We start from the raw sequence: 22,387 nt of genomic DNA, 5'->3' as shown, positions 1-22,387 counted from the left end.
TGGCGAAGTTCGGTTCTAAAAGCGCGCTGTGCGGTATTGGAATGCGACGTTGTCTGGACAGTAACAATCTGGTTTCATCGTAGCTTGTGCATATTTCCACCATTTCCTGCAATGAACGAGGTCTGGCGGCTGTCACAATAGCGGCGTAGTCAGCGTTCATATTCTTTTTAACGATAAAGAATTTCTCATCGTCGGACATCTGCGGTGTGACGAAGCGAAATAGCGCTGCAATGTCTCGGTAGTACTTGGCGAATTATTCGTTATGACCCTGAAAACGGAAGCTGGTTTCTAGACGTAGGATCTGCGCATATCCACTAGGAAGAAACTCTCTTCGTATCTCTGCTTTGAAAGCTCCCCAAGAGTATAGCAACTGCTGCGACATTGCTCTCGCATACCAATCCAACGCATCCTCTTGCAACAGATGTTTTATCGATGCTAATAGTGTGGCGTCGTTCATATTTTCTGATGTTGCGAAGGTTTCGACGCGATCTAGAAAAACGTTCAACGAAGTAGTGTCTTTCTCACCTCGAAATTTGAATGGCCAATTGTGCACTGCTTTTTGTAATCTCCGTTCATCTCCTCGTTCTTGTGCGTATCCTCTTTCCGGAGTGGATTGTGTACGATGTCGACGATTCAGCCGATCTACTAAATTATCACGAATTCGGTTTTGCATTGTGACTGCTGCTAGCTCCCTGCGTTCTGTCTGTCTGCCTGGATGATAATACAATGTCTCTTGCTCGCTCGCTTACTACTCGCTCCTCTGCTGAATCACTTTCGTTTATCTCACCACGATGCACTGGGTTTAAAACACTGTCAATATCTTCTATCACTACCTGCACTAGAGCGCTGAGGGTTTTCAGCGGTTCTTTGAGAAAGCTTGGTGGCTTGATAATGGCTAAACGCCGTTTATAATGCCACAGTCGGGACCGGTATTCAAACAACGAATCTCGTCTGCCGCTTTAAATCGCTGAATCTGCGAGTTTTTGAATTTCTCGAATTTTAATTTCGGACTGTTCTATGTTAACAGTCGCACTCATAACGTGCTCTGAGTCCTCATAACGAACTCCTCTTTGCACATCTTCTTCCATCAGAGCTTTCAATTTAATTACTTTGGCTCTGTGGGTGCTAGAGCCCAAGTTGGCCACATGACGTAACGCCAATTCATACGCGATCTCATCATTGCTCAAAAATTCTAAGCCCATATCCATGTTTTGAATTAAATTTGATGAAAACGTATCAAAGGATATGTTTATAATGTGACAGATACCGTTTAATGAAATATGTAATAAATTAGAATATAGGTGTATATTTATCTATTTTTAAAAAATAATTTATATAATATTTTTAATTAAATAATTATTCGATAACGAATGTAAATTATGTAATAATATAAATATTTATTTAGAAATATGAATGATAAAAGAAAATATGTATGTGTATATGTTTTATATGTTTATTTATTCATTTATTTTTTTTTTTTACGATGTGGAAGAAATAAAGCTTCAAAAAAAATATATTGCACTCACTTTCCCTTCACGGCATTATTCAAGATTTCGGAGTTTTAATAAAAAAATATAAGAGGAAAAAAAATCACTGAATACGGCCCTGGCGGTCGATTTTGCTCAGTGCTAACTTCTATCGTGCTTTCGTCACAAAAAGTGAGGTTACAAAAAGCACATGTATTTTACGTTGGGCGCCAATTGTTAATAATTTAGGGTTTCCCCTCTTTCTCCCTGCTCATGCACACACGCACACACATTCACCCAGCGCTCACCTGTGTCATCTGCCGACCAAATCGCGTCTGCTGTCCTGGGAGAACCCGTCGCTCGATCCCGGCGTGCTGGGGAGAGCTCGTCGCTCGATCCCGGTGTCCTGGGGAGAACTCTTCGCTCGATCCCGGTGTCCTGGGGAGAGCTCGTCGCTCGATCCCGGTTTTCTGGGGAGAGCTCTTCGCTCGATCCCGGTGTCCTGGGGAGAGCTCGTCGCTCGATCCCGGTGTCCTGGGGAGAGCTCGTCGCTCGATCCCGGTGTTCTGGGGAGAGCTCTTCGCTCGATCCCGGTGTCCTGGGGAGAGCTCGTCGCTCGATCCAGGTATTCTGGGGAGAGCTCGTCGCTCGATCCCGGTGTTCTGGGAATAGCTCTTCCGGTCCCCGGAATTAACTTTATTGCCCTCTGGGCCCAGCACAATGCCCTTAGGCTTGCTATTGGCCACCACTTGGCCCGCCTCGCGCCACGAGGCAAAAATCACAAAATTCACTTCACACGCGACTAGCCGTCTGTCCGGCACCAAATTTACTCCTCGAATGCCTTCGCTCTTTTCTCCGCTTGACAGTTGTTTTTTTCTCTTTTCTCCGAGCGGTTGGCAGTTTCGCCGTTGACATGGACGTGAAGCGCCGCGTTGCGTGTGCTGTCAGTCGAGCCTTCTCATAGAGACCCTTATTTAAGCGACGCCCAAACGTTACAGTTGTTATAACCCTTTTCTTTCTTTTCGTGGAATTTATCTTCTCACCGGACCGCCGATTAGTTAGTGCCCTCTATCATGACGTGTACTCCGTCACAGCTACGCTCGTGGGGTATGCACCGGTTTGAAGACGTACTCCTTGGCGCATACTCCGTCTAAACGACCCTCGCAATGTTACACCTAACTGGGTGCGATATACTACGCACTGGGGATCATTGAAACATTGCCCATCGACCACTATTTTATTTTTTCAGACAGTCTCAGCTCAATAGAGGCAATCCGCTCAATGAAAGTTGATAAACGCTCATCTTATTTCCTAACAAGAATAAGACAACTATTGAGTGTTTTGGTCGAAAAATTATTCAAGATTACCTTAGCATGGGTTCCCTCTCATTGCTCGATTCCGGGGAATGAGAAAGCGGACTCGCTAGCTAAGGTGGGCGCTTTAGAAGGCACACTTTTTGAAAGGCAAATTGCTTATAATGAATTTTTCCACATTCCTCGTCAGTACACGCTCGTAAGTTGGCAGCGCATGTGGAGTGGAGATGAGTTCGGTCGTTGGTTACACACGATTATCCCTAAGGTCTCGACGAGTGCATGGTTCAAGGGATTGAATGTAGGTCGTGATTTCATTTGCGTGATATCTCGGCTTATGTCCAATCACTACAACCTAAACGCGCATCTCTATCGCATTGGGCTCGCAGCAAACAATCTTTGTGATTGTGGCGATGGCTACCACGACATCGAGCATGTTGTCTGGTCGTGTATCCGGTTCCATGCTGCTCGCTCTCAGCTCTCTAGAGCACTGAGAGCACAAGGCAGACAATCGGAGATCCCCGTCCGGGATATCTTAGGTAGCCGTGATCCTGATCTTCTGCTTCATCTATACCTGTTCCTCAGGAACGCCGATGTCAACGTTTAATGATGTTTCCTTCGTTGTGTCCCCGTTTTATATCCCTCCTATCCGATCGATAAACTTTTACTTAGTCGCGGCAATACATACACACACTCTTTACAGATACACGGGCCAAAGGTTGTGCAGTCCACTGATGATTCAACAAGAGCCAAAGGTTGTACCGCTCATGACAACTCTACATGAACTGATGATTGCACCGGTTAGTGACCATTCTATCCTGGATTCCTCGAGTCGAGAAAGACGCACCACGCTAGATATGAGGTACAGACTAGGGGGGCGTTGCTGATCAAGGGTCAGCTGCATCCCAATAGGAAGTATCCCGAGTCGGGCACACGTACAGAGCATTGGAGACAGCAACATCCGAATTACGAAAACACTTGAAATACTAACCTCGAGCCAACCGCGAGTAATCGGTTACATATTACTAACATAGATAATAAGAAAAATTGTCAAAGTATTGAACTCCCGGCCCCGTGAGGCTAACGCCATATGAGCCTTGATAAAAATATATATTTTGGAAAAAAAAAAATGTTACACCTTTCATTCCACGAGACGCTGACATTATCTCTATAAAATTTATTAGGTGGTCTTTGGTGATATTAAAATCGACAAACAAATTTACAAATTTACTTTTTCTAAGATCGATTCGAGTACAAACAATCGATCCAAAAAATTGGAAACCAATCCTAACCGGCTTTTCAAATTTCAAGATTACTCAAAATACCCCCTTAACTCTTTGCACTCGAGGCCTTCTTCGCTTGCGTGAACCAACAACTTAAGACGATTTCGGCCAAATTGGGCAAACATTCTACAAATGCTTCAAAACATTTATAAACGAACTGCTCTTTCAGCCGTTTTCCATGCACTCTATTTCAGTTTTTGAAAGAAACAAATACTATGTGCTAGCGTGGAACTTATTGAAATATCACTTTCGATTGAAGGGAAATTGTTGTTACTTGTTACGACTATATGGTTGGTGTTAAGTCAGAGGGGACCAAGTCACAAAATTGAAAATTTCGAGTTATTGATTACATTTGGTTAAGCATTATGTAAGCTACATACCACATTTATCAGATTTGGAAAATCACGCATACAGCAGGAATAACGGATCAAAATTGTTATGATTGTTCAAAAATCCCTCATAGTATGCAGTCAGAGCGGACCATGTACCATTTATCATGTGCAGACAGAGCGGACCATGTGACAATCATTTGTATATTGAATTTAAATAATATCCAAGCGCCGAATTCAAACCAACAAAACATTTCCTTGAACCTATTAGGTATTTTGTCGAAATGTGCTTGAACCCGTTAGTGTAAAATGTGCACATTCTGAGTATATTAAAAAATAAACTTGGACCACTCCGACTGAACGGATCAGTGAAAAATGCTGGTCTTTAGTGTGAATGATCGCAAAATGTACTATTTCAGAGTGCAATTTAGGCTGTAGCGATAACAATGAATTCGAATTTGATCATTCTATTGACGAATACTGTCTAAGATGATTGAAAATGGGAAGTTTCTGCTTTAACTTGTTTACCGTGCAATCATATTCAGATGGCAGAGACTTTTATGCTGCACGCAACCAAATGTTTATGCAGTTCCAAACACACAATCCTTCTCGCTTTAATTTTCATAGCAGAATGGCACACTTTGACTCACAACTGTTAATTGATTGAGAAATATTTCGAAATTGTTCAGTCATAGTGAACCAACTCTTAAAATATGCTTCATTTAGTTCAGTCAGAGTGGACTATGTACGACATATTAAATTAGAGCCAACTAGCTGGTCTTTTTTTGGAAAAATACTACAGCTGCAGAAAATTTGAATTATATTTTTGTTATTATTAATTGGATTTGTTTTTTATATTTTTCCTGGAAAGTTGAGGTTTTGCAAATAACATATCCCGAAACCAGGGAAGCGTTTGTTTTCGTTTTTGAGTTATGATTTTTCAAAGTTAACCGATGGACCAAAAAATCATTTTTTCCTATTTTCCCAAAAAATGACTTTTTTCGAAAATTTATCACTTTTGAACTGCTGGACCGACAAAGTGATGCTGGACATCACTTTTGAACTGCTGGACCGATTTGAACTGCTGGACCGACGATGGATCAAATTAAACCCTACTAGCTAGCATTTAAAAAAAATATAACACACTTGTCAATTTATTGAATTATAGTCACATACATCCAGTCTAGTCGCATAAAAAAATATATTCAACGAAAACCGAAAACATGTTAACTTTGAAAAATATGGCGCCCGTGGTCCCGAAACGATGTAAGCTATAAAACACATGTATAATCAATAATTACGAAAACAAAATCCCTGTTTATTCAGAGTGTAATATTTTTTAAAACAAGACTAGCTTATTGGCTTATGTCGATGTGATATGTCGATCATCTGAATCGGTCCAGTAGATCAAAAGTTATGATTTTTTGTAGTGGAAAAAAATGATTTTTTGGACCATCGGGTAACTTTGAAAAATCATAACTCAAAAACGAAAAAAATTCTCCCTAGCTTTCCAGAATAAATATAGAAAACTATAGCGCCTTTGGTCCCGAGACTATTTTTTTTTTTTATTAATTCGTTTATTTTTGCAGGCTCAGTAACTTAAGTTTAAAGGAGCCGAATTCTTAAATATATTTTTAAAACTATATATATAAACAATTTTCTTACATCTATGGTTAGTAAGGTGGAAAACCGATTACTCGCGGTGTACTCGAGTTTATAAGGGCGACATATTTTTAGGAGAAGGATGGGGTATAAGGAAACTGTAACACTGTTGATGAACACTCAATTCTTAAATCTGTTCGTATATCTATAGTGTTTTTACATTTCAACTTATTCTACTATTTATAGCAAGGGGACGAATTACCCGCAAAGGAAGGAAAGGAGGGTATAAGGACATAGGGACAATCACACACGAAGATCGATAGCTTTAAGGAAAACATATATATTCCCGAGACTATGAAAACAATAAAAAACGAATATAATCAATAATAACGAGAGCAGAATTCAAAATTTTCTGCAGGTATAGTATTTTTTCAAGTAATGGCACACTTTGACTCACAACTGTTAAATTGATTTAGAAATATTTCGAAATTGTTCAGTCATAGTGAACCAAATCCTAAAAAATGCTTCATTTGGTTCAATCAGAGTGGACTATGTACGTATAGGGAGCTATGTTAACTTTGAATAATATGGCGCCCGTAGTCCAGAAACGATGTAAGCTATAAAAAACATATAATTTAATATAAAAAACATATAATTTTTTTTTTATTATTGGCAGACTTATCTCACTTCTTAACTAGGCGAACCTAGCCAGAATTTTCACCTGCCCCCGGGCTTCTGAATGCCAAAGGGGGACTAGGCTCTGCGGAATGCACGTATCTGCATGCTCGTGCTGTTTTAGTCCTGACCGAGGAATTGTCGGACAATCGCGCAGGTGCTAAGGATGACCGACTTTTGGATGCCGGCCAATTCCTTCTCGATGTTCAACACCTTTAGCGCTTCCAGAAGTGTCTTCGGGATAATTCCAGTTCCAGAGAGAACGACTGGAACAATTCTTGGGACCTCCCTTAGCCCCCACAGTTCCTTGAGCTCCACGGCCAATGGTCGGTACTTGCAGATTTTGCGACCGTGGGTCTCCTCCAGATTCTGGTTCAGTGGAATAGCGACATCGATGATGGTGACTTTGCGGTCGCTCTTGTCGTAAACCATTATATCTGGGCGGTTGTGGTGGATCGAGAGGTCGGTCAGAACAGTGCAATCCCAGTACAGCTTGAAACGGTCATTTTCCAGGACAGGTGCAGGCAGGTACCGGTAGTTTGGTACGTTGTCTTCCAGTAGAGCACATTGGAGCGCCAGTTGTCGATGAACAATACGGGCCACGTTGTTGTGGCGCTCGGTGTAGGCTGCGTTGGCCAAAACGGGACAGCCTCCCATAATGTGCTCTATGTTTTCACCTGGTTGATGGCACATCCGGCAAATGTCATCAACGTCTTGATGCCAGACGTACCGCCTGCAGTTTCTCGTCGGCATTATCCTGTCCTGGATGGCTATCATGTCGGCTTCTACTACTGAAGAGAGTTCACCACGCGTTAGCCACAGATTAGATGCGGCCTTGTCGACGTGTGGCCGGTCCAGTTGATGGGGGTGGGCACCATGCACTGCCTTCTGCTTCCAAGCTGCAATCTTCTCCTCCACTGTCTGCAGATTGCAGTTGAGTTGGTACTCCGCTTGCGCCAAGTGCAGAGCGCTGTATCCTCTGTCGGCGGCGCAGACAGCCCGGTATAGCGCGTTTTGGTTGGCGCGTTCTGCGAAGTACTCGCGCAGTTGTCGTACCTGGGCAACACACAGTGCAGAAATGTCGACGATTCCAAGTCCCCCTTCTTTGCGTGGTAGTGAAACTCTCTCCAGTGCCGATTGAGGATGGTGCATTCCGGCCTCTTTGAATGCTTTCCTCATCCTCCTCTCAAGGTCCTCTAGGTTAGTTTTGCTCCATTTGACTACACCAAAACTGAAGGTCAGCAGGGGAACCGCGAATGTGTTTATCGCGCGTACCTTGTTCCCCGCGTTGAGGAAAGTCCTCAGGACACAGTTCACTCGACTCAAGAACTTGTCTCGCAGCTCCGTCTTGATGTCGGAGTGGCGAATCCCGGTGAGCTGTCGGAATCCAAGATATTTATAGGATTCGCCACGAACCATGTCTCTTATAAACTCGCCGTCATAGACCTCGTAGCCTCCGGATTCGGTAAGTTGTCCTTTCAGCAGGTGGACACAGCGACACTTGTCGAGGCCGAACTCCATACAGATGTCCCTGCTTATGTCTTCGACAACCCGGATAGCTACACCTAGACGCTGACGTGAATCAGCGTAGACCTTGAGATCGTCCATGTAAAAGGTATGGGTCACTTCTTCGTGGGCGTCGTCGCCATACCTTATTTTATAGCCATGACCGTTTCTATTGAGCGTCCTACTGAGGGGGTTCAGTGCCAGACAAAACCAAAGCGGGCTGAAAGAGTCGCCTTGGAATATCCCCCTCTTTATCTGCAGCGTTCTAGACTGCAACACATTTTCCCCATCACTGAGGTGCAGAGACGTACTCCACTGCCTCATCGCATGCTGCAGGAACCTTACGACGACGGGATCAATTTTGTAGAGCTCCAATACCCGGACGAGAAACGAGTGAGGTATGGAGTCATAAGCCTTCCTGTAATCGATGTAGGCCATACTTAGGTTCCGCTGGTTATATACCGCCTGGCCGACTATGGCTGCGTCGATGATGGCCTGGTCTTTGCAGCCATGCGTATTTTTCCTGCATCCTTTCTGCTCTTCTGCGATGATGTGATGCTGTTCGCAGTGAGCAGAAACTTTGGCGGTAATTATGCTGCTCAGTATTTTGTACAGACTCGATAGGCACGTTATCGGTCTGTACTTTGATGGGTTCAATGTGTTGCTGTCTTTCGGGAGGAGGAAGGTGACGCCACGGGTGGCGAATTCAGGAAGGTTGTGTGGGTCACGTAGCACCTTGTTGAAGCACTCAGCTATCTTTGGATGTGCGACGGTCAGCTTCTTGTGCCAAAAGTTCTGGACACCATCGGGGCCCGGTGCTGCCCAGTTCCTCAGGTACCGCGAGGCTTCGCGGACATCGTTCTCTCCGACGATGATAGCTGGCATCTCTCCAATTTCACCACAACTCTCCTCCTCCCGTCTTAACCACATTTGCCCGTCGCGATGTTCTACTGGGGTCTCCCAAATACCAGCCCAGAAGTTCGTCACATCGCTAATATCTGGCAAACCTTCGCGGTAGTCGGGCTTCTCGTCGCTAATGTGGTCGTAGAACGCTTTTTCGTTATCTCTGAACATCCGATTTTGTTCCTGGCGCTTTGCAGAGTCAGAGTAACGTTTCAGCCGTTTAGTTAGGACGCTCAATTGCTGTACCAGTGTGTCGAGTTTTTCCGTCAGCTGGTGAGCTCCCAGCTGGCGAAGTTCAGTAGGCCGCACGATCACAGCAACTTGGCGACATAATTTCGCCGATCTGCTGCCTCTTTTGTACGCCATCAGTCTTCCAATTGCGGCGCGCTTGTTTAGGATCCGTTGCTCCAATCTCCTTCGCCATGGAGGCTCACGCCTTTCACGGAGATGTTGGAGCAGTCCGCCTCTTGGCCTAATACGGTATCCTAAACTTTTGGCGGTCGCCACAGCAGCACAGTAAACTTTCAGTTGCAGCTCCTCCATGTTCTCAGCATCAACCAAGTGCAGCGGAAGAACGTGCTCGTTCATGAGCTTTACTGCACTTGTCAGCCTGCGGGAATGCTGCAACTTCGGGATCCTGGGGCGCGACAAAGGGTCCGTGTCGCGGAACTGTGAGATCGCCTCGTCGTAATGGAAGACCAGATCGCGTAGTAGTTGTTGATCTGGCTGTGGATCTTCCGGCTCAGGGGGTTGTTGTACTGTGGCCTCCACTGGTGCTGATTCGCGTGCCCCACTCGCGAATGAATTGCTCAGCCGTACTGAACTTCGTCTCGACACATCGCTTGCTCTGCTTGTTCTGGAGCTTAGTTCTCTCTGCACCTGCTGCTTGATCTCGTCGACTTGCGTTTGGGAGAGCATATTGTTGCGTACAATCGCTCTACGCCTCGCGTTCATCGCGTTTTGGTCAAGCCTCCCGACGAACTCTGGATACGCTTCCTCGAACATTGCGAGTATTCGAGGGCGACCGCTCATGTCCGTCTCCAAAGCAGTGCAGATGTAATAGGCGCGGATCACGAATTCATTCATTTCATGTGTCCACATGATCCGTCGCCTAGTAGTACCCACAAGTGTGGACGACTGTCGTCTGACAGTCGCAACACGCCTCGTAGGCGCAGCGTTTCGTTGGTGATGTCGATGGCTGCTGTTTCCGTGTGGCGGTAGCTCTTCGGGTTGAACCCGGCTGGTGGCCCGCTCTTGCACATCGCCCTCCAGCCGCTGGCCGCTCGCTCTTACGCCCGTTCCAGGACCAGCTCCAGTTCGGGGACCCTCCTCGGGCGATCGCATTCTGAGTATTCTTCGTGAACGTAGCTCCATTTTCTGGGTGTATCTCCTTTGCCCGGGAGACAGCGGGTTGGCAAGGCCTCCATGACCCGGGAGGCCTTCCCCGGGAGAGATATAGCGCTCTGACTCGCTCGCACCCCCTCACTTAGCCACTTTCGACACCCGTTCTCGGAGCCAAGACCAGGTGTGTGTTTCCAGTTCACGCCCGATCTAAAAATGTCGTCATATGATCTTCGTGGAGGCGTGAGATAGGAACATTTGAGACCAACAGGTAGGCTCCTACCCTAGTGTTGATCCCCATTTGAGAACCTTTTTTGAAAGGTTTTTTAACTTTTTTTTTTTTTTTTTGGCAGACTTATCTCACTTCTTAACTAGGCGAACCTAGCCAGAATTTTCACCTGCCCCCGGGCTTCTGAATGCCAAAGGGGGACTAGGCTCTGCGGAATGCACGTATCTGCATGCTCGTGCTGTTTTAGTCCTGACCGAGGAATTGTCGGACAATCGCGCAGGTGCTAAGGATGACCGACTTTTGGATGCCGGCCAATTCCTTCTCGATGTTCAACACCTTTAGCGCTTCCAGAAGTGTCTTCGGGATAATTCCAGTTCCAGAGAGAACGACTGGAACAATTCTTGGGACCTCCCTTAGCCCCCACAGTTCCTTGAGCTCCACGGCCAATGGTCGGTACTTGCAGATTTTGCGACCGTGGGTCTCCTCCAGATTCTGGTTCAGTGGAATAGCGACATCGATGATGGTGACTTTGCGGTCGCTCTTGTCGTAAACCATTATATCTGGGCGGTTGTGGTGGATCGAGAGGTCGGTCAGAACAGTGCGATCCCAGTACAACTTGAAACGGTCATTTTCCAGGACAGGTGCAGGCAGGTACCGGTAGTTTGGTACGTTGTCTTCCAGTAGAGCACATTGGAGCGCCAGTTGTCGATGAACAATACGGGCCACGTTGTTGTGGCGCTCGGTGTAGGCTGCGTTGGCCAAAACGGGACAGCCTCCCATAATGTGCTCTATGTTTTCACCTGGTTGATGGCACATCCGGCAAATGTCATCAACGTCTTGATGCCAGACGTACCGCCTGCAGTTTCTCGTCGGCATTATCCTGTCCTGGATGGCTATCATGTCGGCTTCTACTACTGAAGAGAGTTCACCACGCGTTAGCCACAGATTAGATGCGGCCTTGTCGACGTGTGGCCGGTCCAGTTGATGGGGGTGGGCACCATGCACTGCCTTCTGCTTCCAAGCTGCAATCTTCTCCTCCACTGTCTGCAGATTGCAGTTGAGTTGGTACTCCGCTTGCGCCAAGTGCAGAGCGCTGTATCCTCTGTCGGCGGCGCAGACAGCCCGGTATAGCGCGTTTTGGTTGGCGCGTTCTGCGAAGTACTCGCGCAGTTGTCGTACCTGGGCAACACACAGTGCAGAAATGTCGACGATTCCAAGTCCCCCTTCTTTGCGTGGTAGTGAAACTCTCTCCAGTGCCGATTGAGGATGGTGCATTCCGGCCTCTTTGAATGCTTTCCTCATCCTCCTCTCAAGGTCCTCTAGGTTAGTTTTGCTCCATTTGGCTACACCAAAACTGAAGGTCAGCAGGGGAACCGCGAATGTGTTGATCGCGCATACCTTGTTCCCCGCGTTGAGAAAAGTCCTCAGGACACAGTTCACTCGACTCAAGAACTTGTCTCGCAGCTCCGTCTTGATGTCGGAGTGGCGAATCCCGGTGAGCTGTCGGAATCCAAGATATTTATAGGATTCGCCACGAACCATGTCTCTTATAAACTCGCCGTCATAGACCTCGTAGCCTCCGGATTCGGTAAGTTGTCCTTTCAGCAGGTGGACACAGCGACACTTGTCGAGGCCGAACTCCATACAGATGTCCCTGCTTATGTCTTCGACAACCCGGATAGCTACACCTAGACGCTGACGTGAATCAGCGTAGACCTTGAGATCGTCCATGTAAAAGGTATGGGTCACTTCTTCGTGGGCGCCGTCGCCATACCTTATTTTATAGCCATGACCGTTTCTATTGAGCGTCCTACTGAGGGGGTTCAGTGCCAGACAAAACCAAAGCGGGCTGAAAGAGTCGCCTTGGAATATCCCCCTCTTTATCTGCAGCGTTCTAGACTGCAACACATTTTCCCCATCACTGAGGTGCAGAGACGTACTCCACTGCCTCATCGCATGCTGCAGGAACCTAACGACGACGGGATCAATTTTGTAGAGCTCCAATACCCGGACGAGAAACGAGTGAGGTATGGAGTCATAAGCCTTCCTGTAATCGATGTAGGCCATACTTAGGTTCCGCTGGTTATATACCGCCTGGCCGACTATGGCTGCGTCGATGATGGCCTGGTCTTTGCAGCCATGCGTATTTTTCCTGCATCCTTTCTGCTCTTCTGCGATGATGTGATGCTGTTCGCAGTGAGCAGAAACTTTGGCGGTAATTATGCTGCTCAGTATTTTGTACAGACTCGATAGGCACGTTATCGGTCTGTACTTTGATGGGTTCAATGTGTTGCTGTCTTTCGGGAGGAGGAAGGTGACGCCACGGGTGGCGAATTCAGGAAGGTTGTGTGGGTCACGTAGCACCTTGTTGAAGCACTCAGCTATCTTTGGATGTGCGACGGTCAGCTTCTTGTGCCAAAAGTTCTGGACACCATCGGGGCCCGGTGCTGCCCAGTTCCTCAGGTACCGCGAGGCTTCGCGGACATCGTTCTCTCCGACGATGATAGCTGGCATCTCTCCAATTTCACCACAACTCTCCTCCTCCCGTCTTAACCACATTTGCCCGTCGCGATGTTCTACTGGGGTCTCCCAAATACCAGCCCAGAAGTTCGTCACATCGCTAATATCTGGCAAACCTTCGCGGTAGTCGGGCTTCTCGTCGCTAATGTGGTCGTAGAACGCTTTTTCGTTATCTCTGAACATCCGATTTTGTTCCTGGCGCTTTGCAGAGTCAGAGTAACGTTTCAGCCGTTTAGTTAGGACGCTCAATTGCTGTACCAGTGTGTCGAGTTTTTCCGTCAGCTGGTGAGCTCCCAGCTGGCGAAGTTCAGTAGGCCGCACGATCACAGCAACTTGGCGACATAATTTCGCCGATCTGCTGCCTCTTTTGTACGCCATCAGTCTTCCAATTGCGGCGCGCTTGTTTAGGATCCGTTGCTCCAATCTCCTTCGCCATGGAGGCTCACGCCTTTCACGGAGATGTTGGAGCAGTCCGCCTCTTGGCCTAATACGGTATCCTAAACTTTTGGCGGTCGCCACAGCAGCACAGTAAACTTTCAGTTGCAGCTCCTCCATGTTCTCAGCATCAACCAAGTGCAGCGGAAGAACGTGCTCGTTCATGAGCTTTACTGCACTTGTCAGCCTGCGGGAATGCTGCAACTTCGGGATCCTGGGGCGCGACAAAGGGTCCATGTCGCGGAACTGTGAGATCGCCTCGTCGTAATGGAAGACCAGATCGCGTAGTAGTTGTTGATCTGGCTGTGGATCTTCCGGCTCAGGGGGTTGTTGTACTGTGGCCTCCACTGGTGCTGATTCGCGTGCCCCACTCGCGAATGAATTGCTCAGCCGTACTGAACTTCGTCTCGACACATCGCTTGCTCTGCTTGTTCTGGAGCTTAGTTCTCTCTGCACCTGCTGCTTGATCTCGTCGACTTGCGTTTGGGAGAGCATATTGTTGCGTACAATCGCTCTACGCCTCGCGTTCATCGCGTTTTGGTCAAGCCTCCCGACGAACTCTGGATACGCTTCCTCGAACATTGCGAGTATTCGAGGGCGACCGCTCATGTCCGTCTCCAAAGCAGTGCAGATGTAATAGGCGTTGGATGCGTAAACGATCCAATCACTACAACGTGGCTTCGTACGGAAAACACCGTCAAAATACTCGGGATTATTTTTACCAATTCGGTCCGATGTATGGCAAAGACAAATTGGGACTTACTCGTGACGAACTTTTCGCGTCAAGTTTCGCGTTTTTTTTTTTTTTTTTTTTTTTTTTTTTTTATAAATACGTTTATTTGTCGTTTTTGTTTGGTAAAAATTATTTACATAATTGATTCAACCTCGACTTCGAAACTAAATTTTAGTTCATCTATGTCAATTCTACCATTGCTGCTATCAATGAAGGTGATATATGTCAACAGCAATCTCATTATCAAAATTCGTTCATTCATTGCTATCCCCTCCAGAGATGGCCGAAGGAGATTCTCTAAATGGAGTGCGCGTTGTCCACCAGTTACCACTAGCAGCTGTTGTTGTAGCACATTGAATGCATCTCGTACTCTCGGACACCCAAAAAATTTGTGCTGTATTGTTTCCACACTCGAAGAACAGTGTATACAATTCTCATCGTCCGTTCGCCTCATAACGAACATCAGTCGCCGGTGCGAGAACTTCTCGTTTACCCACATGTATAGAAGACTACGTTGTGTTGGATATAAGTCCCGAACAGCAATATTCTTCCACACACGGGGCCAGTTAGTTGCAGGATTTGCTATTTCTACTTTCGGTTTTGCTGTACGTTCTATGAAGAAACGGTGGATGAGATTGGCGGATGGTTGCTGTCGGATTTGGAAGGGGAAATTTGGAATGTGGTTCAGGATAAGCTTTAGGCAAGGAAGATCTGAAGGGGGAGTGGTTGTTTGGGAGAGGAAGGAATTGTAATAGGGAAGGGAACTCATTTCGTGTAGGTGCCGATTGATCAACAATGCCTTGCACTTTATCGCTGGCAATTGAAGATTGAGACCACCATTCTCCCGTCTTCGTGCTAGCTGCTCCATTGGTATGGTTGCACATGCACCACGGAATAGAAAGCGTCGCATAATGGTCGTCAGTTTCGCCACGTGTGCTGCCGTTGGATGCAGATTCGCTGCCATATACCATGTCCTCGAGGAAATAAAAATGTTCAACAGCGTTACCTTCTGTGTTAATGATAAATTTCGTGAAGAATGCAGCCATACTTGACGCGAAAAGTTCGTCACGAGTAAGTCCCAATTTGTCTTTGCCATACATCGGACCGAATTGGTAAAAATAATCCCGAGTATTTTGACGGTGTTTTCCGTACGAAGCCACGTTGTAGTGATTGGATCGTTTACGCATCCAACGTCTATTGCGATGGTTTTATTCTCATTCAAGCGTGCCCCTGCTACTTTTTCAAAACGCCGGAACAAAACACGCATCGCATCAAGCTTATCTACACTTGATACAATTGCACTAATGTCGTCAGCGTAAGCGGTAATTAGGTCTGCTCCACACACGTGCTCTAATCGCTGCAGAAGTGGGTGAAGATAGAGCACGAAAAGATGCATCGAAAGAGGATCTCCTTGTCGGACAGATCGTTGAATTTGGAATGGTGCGGAGAGGTGTCCGTTTATGAGCAAGCGAGACGAAGAGGCTGCTGATACACGAGAGAGCAAATCTACAAGTTGTGGATTGAAGCCCAGCGCTCGCATCGTGGTAAATAAGAAACGATGGTCCACACGATCGAAAGCGTGATCGAGATCGAAAGAGATCAGCTTGCCTTTTTGTCTGTCCGCTTTCAGCTGAGCAATTTTGTCTTTCAATGCTAGCGTTGCTTGAAAGATATTGCGACTGCCGTTTGAACATTTTTGTGAGCGAGTTAAAATGCTATGAGCTCGAAGCACATTTTCAAGTCGCTGCTTCAAAACCCGCGACAGAATTTTGTAGTCGTAATTGACTAAACTAATCGGTCGGTAGGAACGTGCGCTGTCTCCCGAATCTCGTTTCTTAACCAGTACGATCACCCCATCGACGAACTGGGATGGGAAATTTGACCTGATAGCGTCATTGATAACCAGGTTCAGCTCACGATGTATCACATCGAAAGTTCGCATATAAAACTCTTTTGGCAGTCCGTCGGGTCCTGGTGATTTTCTCGATGCGCTTGTGCGGATAGCTGAAAATATCTCACTCGTAGTAATTTCATTCATACTGGCTTCGTTTGTATCGTCCCGCTCGGGGATGATTCTCTCGCACTGGAACGGGTGGCCTTCTTCCTCTTCTACATGCCCGGGTGCGTATAGATTTTTAAAATACTCAACCATATGGTTTTGTATCGCAGCAGAATCGCCGATGATTTCATCTCTTTCGTTTCGCAGCCGCTCGATGATAGTTTTTCGGCGCACTCGCTCGCCCAGCTGGTAAGTCGATAGCGGCTCACCAGCAACGAAGGTTTCGTTTATACGCACGAACATTTCGGAGAAAGTTCGCTGGTGTGTTAGCATTTTTGCCTTTATCCGATTGATGGTGGTGAGCATGGACCGGTTGTTTTGGTAGCCATCGTACGCATGCCGTAGTAACTGATATAGACGTTGTTGTTCACGATGGAAGTTATCGAAGGCTGTTTTGGACTTCCATCGGAAAAAGGACTTTATTTAGGCTTTGCGCACGACAGCCACCATTCCATCCACGACGGATAATTTCGGCGTTGACGAGTCCAGTGCTGCCACCGTATTTGGAACTCGGTAATATTTTCTACGGTCAGTAGATGCGGACGTAGGGACCAAAATCCACGACCATGTGCTCTGTCGGGGAGGGGAAGGCAAATTCTCGCGGTGACGGCCTTATGATCCGAAAAACAGCACACATGTACAGCTGTTGTTCTCAGCTGTTCTCGGAGACCGTTGCTCACATAAAATCGATCGAGTCTAGACGAGGAGTTATGTGTGATGTAAGTGTATTCCGTCTCTCGTGGACGGAGCCGCTGCCACACATCATGCAGATGTAACTGCTGTACGGTGGCTAAAAGAGCGGGACTCGAATTTTGTCCCGTCGCATCGCATTGACGAATTACGCAGTTGAAGTCGCCTCCTAAGATGACGTGATCGGTACGATGCCGAAGGTAGTATGCAATAGTGTTATTGAAGAACCGCTCTCTTTCAGCACGAAGAACTGAACCAGATGGGGCGTATACATTACATAACGTAGTGTTGTGGACACGGAGAGCGAGCAATCTCCCGTCTAAGCTTTTCTCTACATGTGAGAATTTGATGTGTTCTTTTAAAGCGATTGCCGTTCCTCTTCTTGAATGGTCGACATTACAAATAACGTTGTAGCCTGGCAAGAGAAGCTGTTCGTTCCCAACCTCCTGCAAAAACACAATATCCAACTCGGAGGTGCGAACGAACGTGAGAAGGGCGTTTAACTTGGTTTGGTTGGTGATGGTATTAATATTTATCGTTCCGATGTTACAACTGACGTACTCCATTTTATTGAATTTCTTCGTCGGAGATTCTAACGTGTATTGGTTCAGTGACGATGATATCTTCTCCGAAGTGGCGCATTTTCTTGCCTAGTGGTTGTCTACGCGAGCGCCGGCTGGCGTTCGAGGTTTGAGAAGTTTGTGAGGTGTCTGTTTCGTTGCCATCGGGTCTACGATGCGACGTGATGGCGTTCGGGAATGAAATAGGCGAGAGCTGGATTACAGCTTGTGATGTGGACGGTTTCGTTATTGAAAGTGTAGCGGGAGGTGGCATCGTCTTTTTTTGTTGTGGTGTTGCAGATTGTGTCTCACTCATTCCAAGGAGATTCGGCTTCAGACTCGAGTTATCATGTTGTCCGATATCGAGTGGACTTATTGCCATCCGTTTTGACGAAACTGATGATAGTTTACGGAGGTTCGTTGGTTTGGTGAGTTGAGTTTTAGTCGGGTTTCCCTTCGTTACGCTAGCGTACGATTGATCTGCTGCGAGCTTCTGCACCAGCAGTTTCTTGTTCTGTACACATGGAATGCCAATGTGTACAAATTCGTGGCAGTGTAGGCAAGTTTGCCGCTGCCCCTTATATCTCACCGAAGTTTCTTCTCCCTGAACCGTCACGAGAGAAGGAATGTTCTTCGTGACCACCATGCGAACAATACGAACCCCGGTTTTAACACCACCGAAGTCGCTGTATCGGTCATCCCACAGAAGGTCACGAACACTTATTACTTCGCCGTACTCGGCGAGAAAATCAGCAATCTGTTCATTAGTGATGCTTTCGGGTAGCTCAAGTAGTTTTACCTCGACCGCGCCGTCCTTCATCGCAATTCGTAATTTGTATGGTTTTCCTTCAAACACGAACTCATGCTTGTTGTCGTGCTGCTCAACTATTTGTTCAGCAAGTTGCAGGTTGTTGACCTTTACGAAGGTACATGCAAGTCGTTTGCTTGGCTGGAGTTGTAGAACGTTTTCACGTGTGAGACCGAGTTCTTTTCCGACGAACTTATGAATCTCATCATGAGAAAGCAGTTTCGGAAACTGCGAGTAATCGACGCGAAACGTATTTTCGCGGCGCGGCATCACGGAATGTGACGTCGCGAAAAGCGTAGATGAAAAAAATGTAGAACGTATTAAATAGTCTGTGAACGACTTCCGAAATTTGCTCGTCTAAAAAATCGACTGATCAACTCGGAAGTTGAGCGCTAACTAATCAATAATTATGAAAACAAAATCCTTTTTTATCCAGCGTGTAACATTTTTAAAACAAGACTAGCTCATTGGTTTTAATTTGTCGATCATCTGAATCGGCACAGTAGATCAACAGTTATGAATTTTTGTAGTGGAAAAAATGGGGAATAAATGATTTTTTTGGACCATCGGGTTACTTTGAAAAATCATAACTCAAAAACGAAAAGGAACGCCTCCCTGGTTTCGAGATATGTTATGTAAAAAATCCTCAGCTTTCCAGAAAAAAATATAAAAAACTATAGCGCCTTCGGTCCGGAGCCTATGAAAACAATAAAAAACGAATACAGAAATCCATTTTTTTATATATAGATATATATATCTACTATTTTTGCATTTCGCAGGACTTCTGTATCACTAGCATCCGCTAAGACGACGCACCGTACTTCAGTTACAACGAAACCTCGTGCAGTCCCATCAACAACAGTACAGAAAAATGTTACGTCAGCTCCTTCCACCCCTAGTCCTATACCGACCACTACAATGAAGGTAATTATGAATAAAAAAAACGTCGAGACACGTTCAATTGTTGAATGCGTTGTGTATTTTTTTTCCGCAGAAGCTACCCGCTAAACCTACAACCACATCAAAAACTCTCCCGGCTGGCAAAACCACACCAGTTACCACTCAATCATCAGTGAAGCCCAACGTTCCTCTAGCTGGTTTGCGCAAAAGCAGTACTACACCAAATAAAAAACCCAGTCCATCAACGGCTGTTGCAAAAGTTGGCACAAGAACATCATCTGCAAAAAAGCCGGTTCCATCTAAAACCGGAATTCAATCTCTCGGAGAAAATACCTCGCTCGGAGACAACGCTACCAATTTATCAAATTTGGATAAACAATTAAAAAATGAGAGTAACCAACTGATTACTAAAAATGGAATTGATACCCAGATGATCGTAATCGATTCCGCCGCTGATTAAGTTTTTGTTCCTTTCTGCACTAGGTATCAATTTGATTTTATATTTATGACAATATGTTTGCATGTGGATATATTATTCATTGAGAAATAAAAATTGAATCTCTATTTTGGTTGTCAAGTCATACTGGTTAACACAGCAAAAGCAGTTTTTATTTCAGTTTATTCGATAAACGCAATGTGGGTACGCTTCAACCAGGTTATTTTTTCCTATAACACTACTATCAGCATACGACATATAGTTTGTATTCAATATTCGAAAAAAAAAAATACGTTTGTTCTCTTATGCTGTTATCAAATCATTTACAATTCAAATTTTTTATTCGACCACGTGGCGCGATATACACTATTTAATGTGTGTTTAGTCCAAATACATTTTAATTTGTTTGCATAACTACTCTAGGATAATAAAATAAAGCTTTTAATCGGTTAGTTAGTCTTTGAAAATGTGAGTTTGTGTCTTAGGGCAACCAAGAAAATACTGAACCGATTGAATAGTTTTGCATATATTCAAAATGATGATGGAGGAAATGGCAGCTTAACATGTTGGTTTTCCAGAGATTTGAATATACTATCTGTTCGATGTGTTTTCATCAAATCGAGAACAAGGGTTAGTGTAGTGTCCACAATAGGTAGAAGTTTGATTTCTATCTTTTTATAGCCGTCTTCGAAAGCTTATTATATGAACACAGAACAGTTGCGTTTTATTTTAGTTTCCGTAAATGCAAGTGCAGTTTATTTCTTTATTGATCTGGCAGTCTGTTAAGACAAATTATGCAATAATCTTGAATAACTTTTCCGCATCTTTGAACATCAATACACTGACACATTGGTAGTAAACGAATAATATTAATGCTTTATCATCCCAACAACATGTTTCTTCCTGTTTCCTTATATGTCATAATTATCCACAGCGCAATTGCATTCATCGAATTACCTATCTTATGTAGATCTGATACCAATCAGAATAAAACATGGTTTTGCAAATTAGACCAGGCTCTCGTTTCGAGAATGAGTGATTTATTTTATTTATGTACATTGTTAAGGTTCGCTTTAGGTTTTCAAAAAAATATTATAAATCCCGATAATATGCAAGCAAAGATTTGTAATGATAAAATTATAGAATGGAATGAATTTGCAAGTTATTATTTGAATCGGAATATAGTCGAACAGCATGCTTGATACTAGCAGCCCAACTATATTGTGTTTTCTCCTATACGTTCATTCCCAATGTTTACATCCCGGCAAATCCAAAATGCCAATATGAATAACCAAATCTGCATCAAAACGATATTATATTATCCTTTAGATCATTTTATCACCCTACTTCTCAAACTTTCACAACGAAAACAATTCCACAAGTCATAATTTCATCTGTCTAACTGTTAACAATCATTATTATTATTACCAACTATTTTTGTATTTACTATAATTTATAATGACTAAGACGAAATTTAGTATATCGTATCTATTGAACATTTATGTTTAAACAATTTTTTACTCTTTCCATTATTCGAAAATTATCATAACTGAGTTTCACTATCGCCAACTAGTCTATTCAAAAGCGCACAACAACATCAATTGTAAGCCTAACGATTATTACATGACGAACACGCTATTATAGTTCTGAACGAAGGTTACGAAAATTTGTCTCTTTGGTTTTCGCATTCATTTATGTAGCAGCAACGTACTTCCTACGAAGGCATCCTTATTAATATATTCATTGGCAGCATACTTTAACAAAAATCGGATTGTACTAAAGTTCGAATATCGCAAAATATACAAAGATTAACAGGACCATATTTACTACAGAAAAAGTTCTCAACATAATATCACATCTCCTCAGGAAGTCTCGTCGTCATTTCTTCATTTCCAAATCGGAGCGAGATCGTGAATATCTTCGTGAAATTGGAATGTCGTGCAAAGCAGTCCTATCGTCCGCCTACGATGATTATTTATTCAGGATCCAAGCCAGTGTGAGCCAGGATACATCGCGCTTCCGGAACTTTGTAAAGCAGCGGCAAACTTCTTCTAGCATCCCACTTAATGTCACCTTCAAAGATGTCCAAGCTCACACGAATGCGGACGTGGCTAACCTGTTTGCTTTGTTTTTTGAGGCGTATTTAGCAAAGCGTCACCTGTTACAAAAAAGAACTGTTTTGATCACATTTCTCATCATACCATAAACCTGCCCGTTATACAGTTTTCTGTGAACGATGTAATGAAAGCCGTAGACGACCTTCACGTTAAAAAGGGATGCGGTATAGATGGTATACCACCATTGCTGCTAAAAAAATGCTCGAAGGAACTTGCGAGCCTGCTTGTTCGCATATTCAATCGATCGCTTCAGGAACGAACCTTCCCAGCGTTTGGGAAATCTGCTGTTATTGTCCCAATCCAATCTGGAAATTGGAGTCAGGTGTTAAACTATCGTGGAATATCTCTACTTTGTTGACTCAGCAAGGTGTTTGAAAGACTAAAACATAATGTTCTATACAACGCTGCGTCATCTTTTATCTTCGGAGGACAACATGGATTTATGCTGGAAAGGTGTAGCGACAACGGAATTTTTATGCTTTCAC

At 44.9% G+C, this 22,387-nt stretch overlaps 2 protein-coding genes across 2 annotated transcripts in view; one reads left to right on the top strand and one right to left on the bottom strand.

Moving 5' to 3' along the window:
• LOC129779260 (uncharacterized) overlaps nucleotides 1-12,026 on the bottom strand; it is an 81,351-nt gene extending 69,325 nt beyond the window's left edge. Inside the window, exon 1 of the mRNA XM_055786647.1 lies at nucleotides 10,747-12,026. Coding sequence (XP_055642622.1) covers nucleotides 10,888-11,946 — 1,059 coding nt within the window. The 5' untranslated portion in view covers nucleotides 11,947-12,026 and the 3' untranslated portion in view covers nucleotides 10,747-10,887. The remainder of the gene's footprint in view (nucleotides 1-10,746) is intronic.
• The window catches only part of LOC129779259 (mucin-4-like), a 120,076-nt gene extending 98,469 nt beyond the window's left edge, over nucleotides 1-21,607 (top strand). Inside the window, exons 11-12 of the mRNA XM_055786646.1 lie at nucleotides 19,229-19,373; nucleotides 19,444-21,607. Coding sequence (XP_055642621.1) covers nucleotides 19,229-19,373; nucleotides 19,444-19,809 — 511 coding nt within the window. The 3' untranslated portion in view covers nucleotides 19,810-21,607. The remainder of the gene's footprint in view (nucleotides 1-19,228; nucleotides 19,374-19,443) is intronic.
• The last annotated feature ends 780 nt before the right edge of the window (nucleotides 21,608-22,387 follow it).

Source organism: Toxorhynchites rutilus, chromosome 3 (genome assembly GCF_029784135.1).
Source record: "Toxorhynchites rutilus septentrionalis strain SRP chromosome 3, ASM2978413v1, whole genome shotgun sequence".
Taxonomy (NCBI): domain Eukaryota; kingdom Metazoa; phylum Arthropoda; class Insecta; order Diptera; family Culicidae; genus Toxorhynchites; species Toxorhynchites rutilus.
The sequence above is the reverse complement of the archived record's forward strand: the minus strand, read 5'-3'. Positions and strand labels throughout refer to the sequence as shown.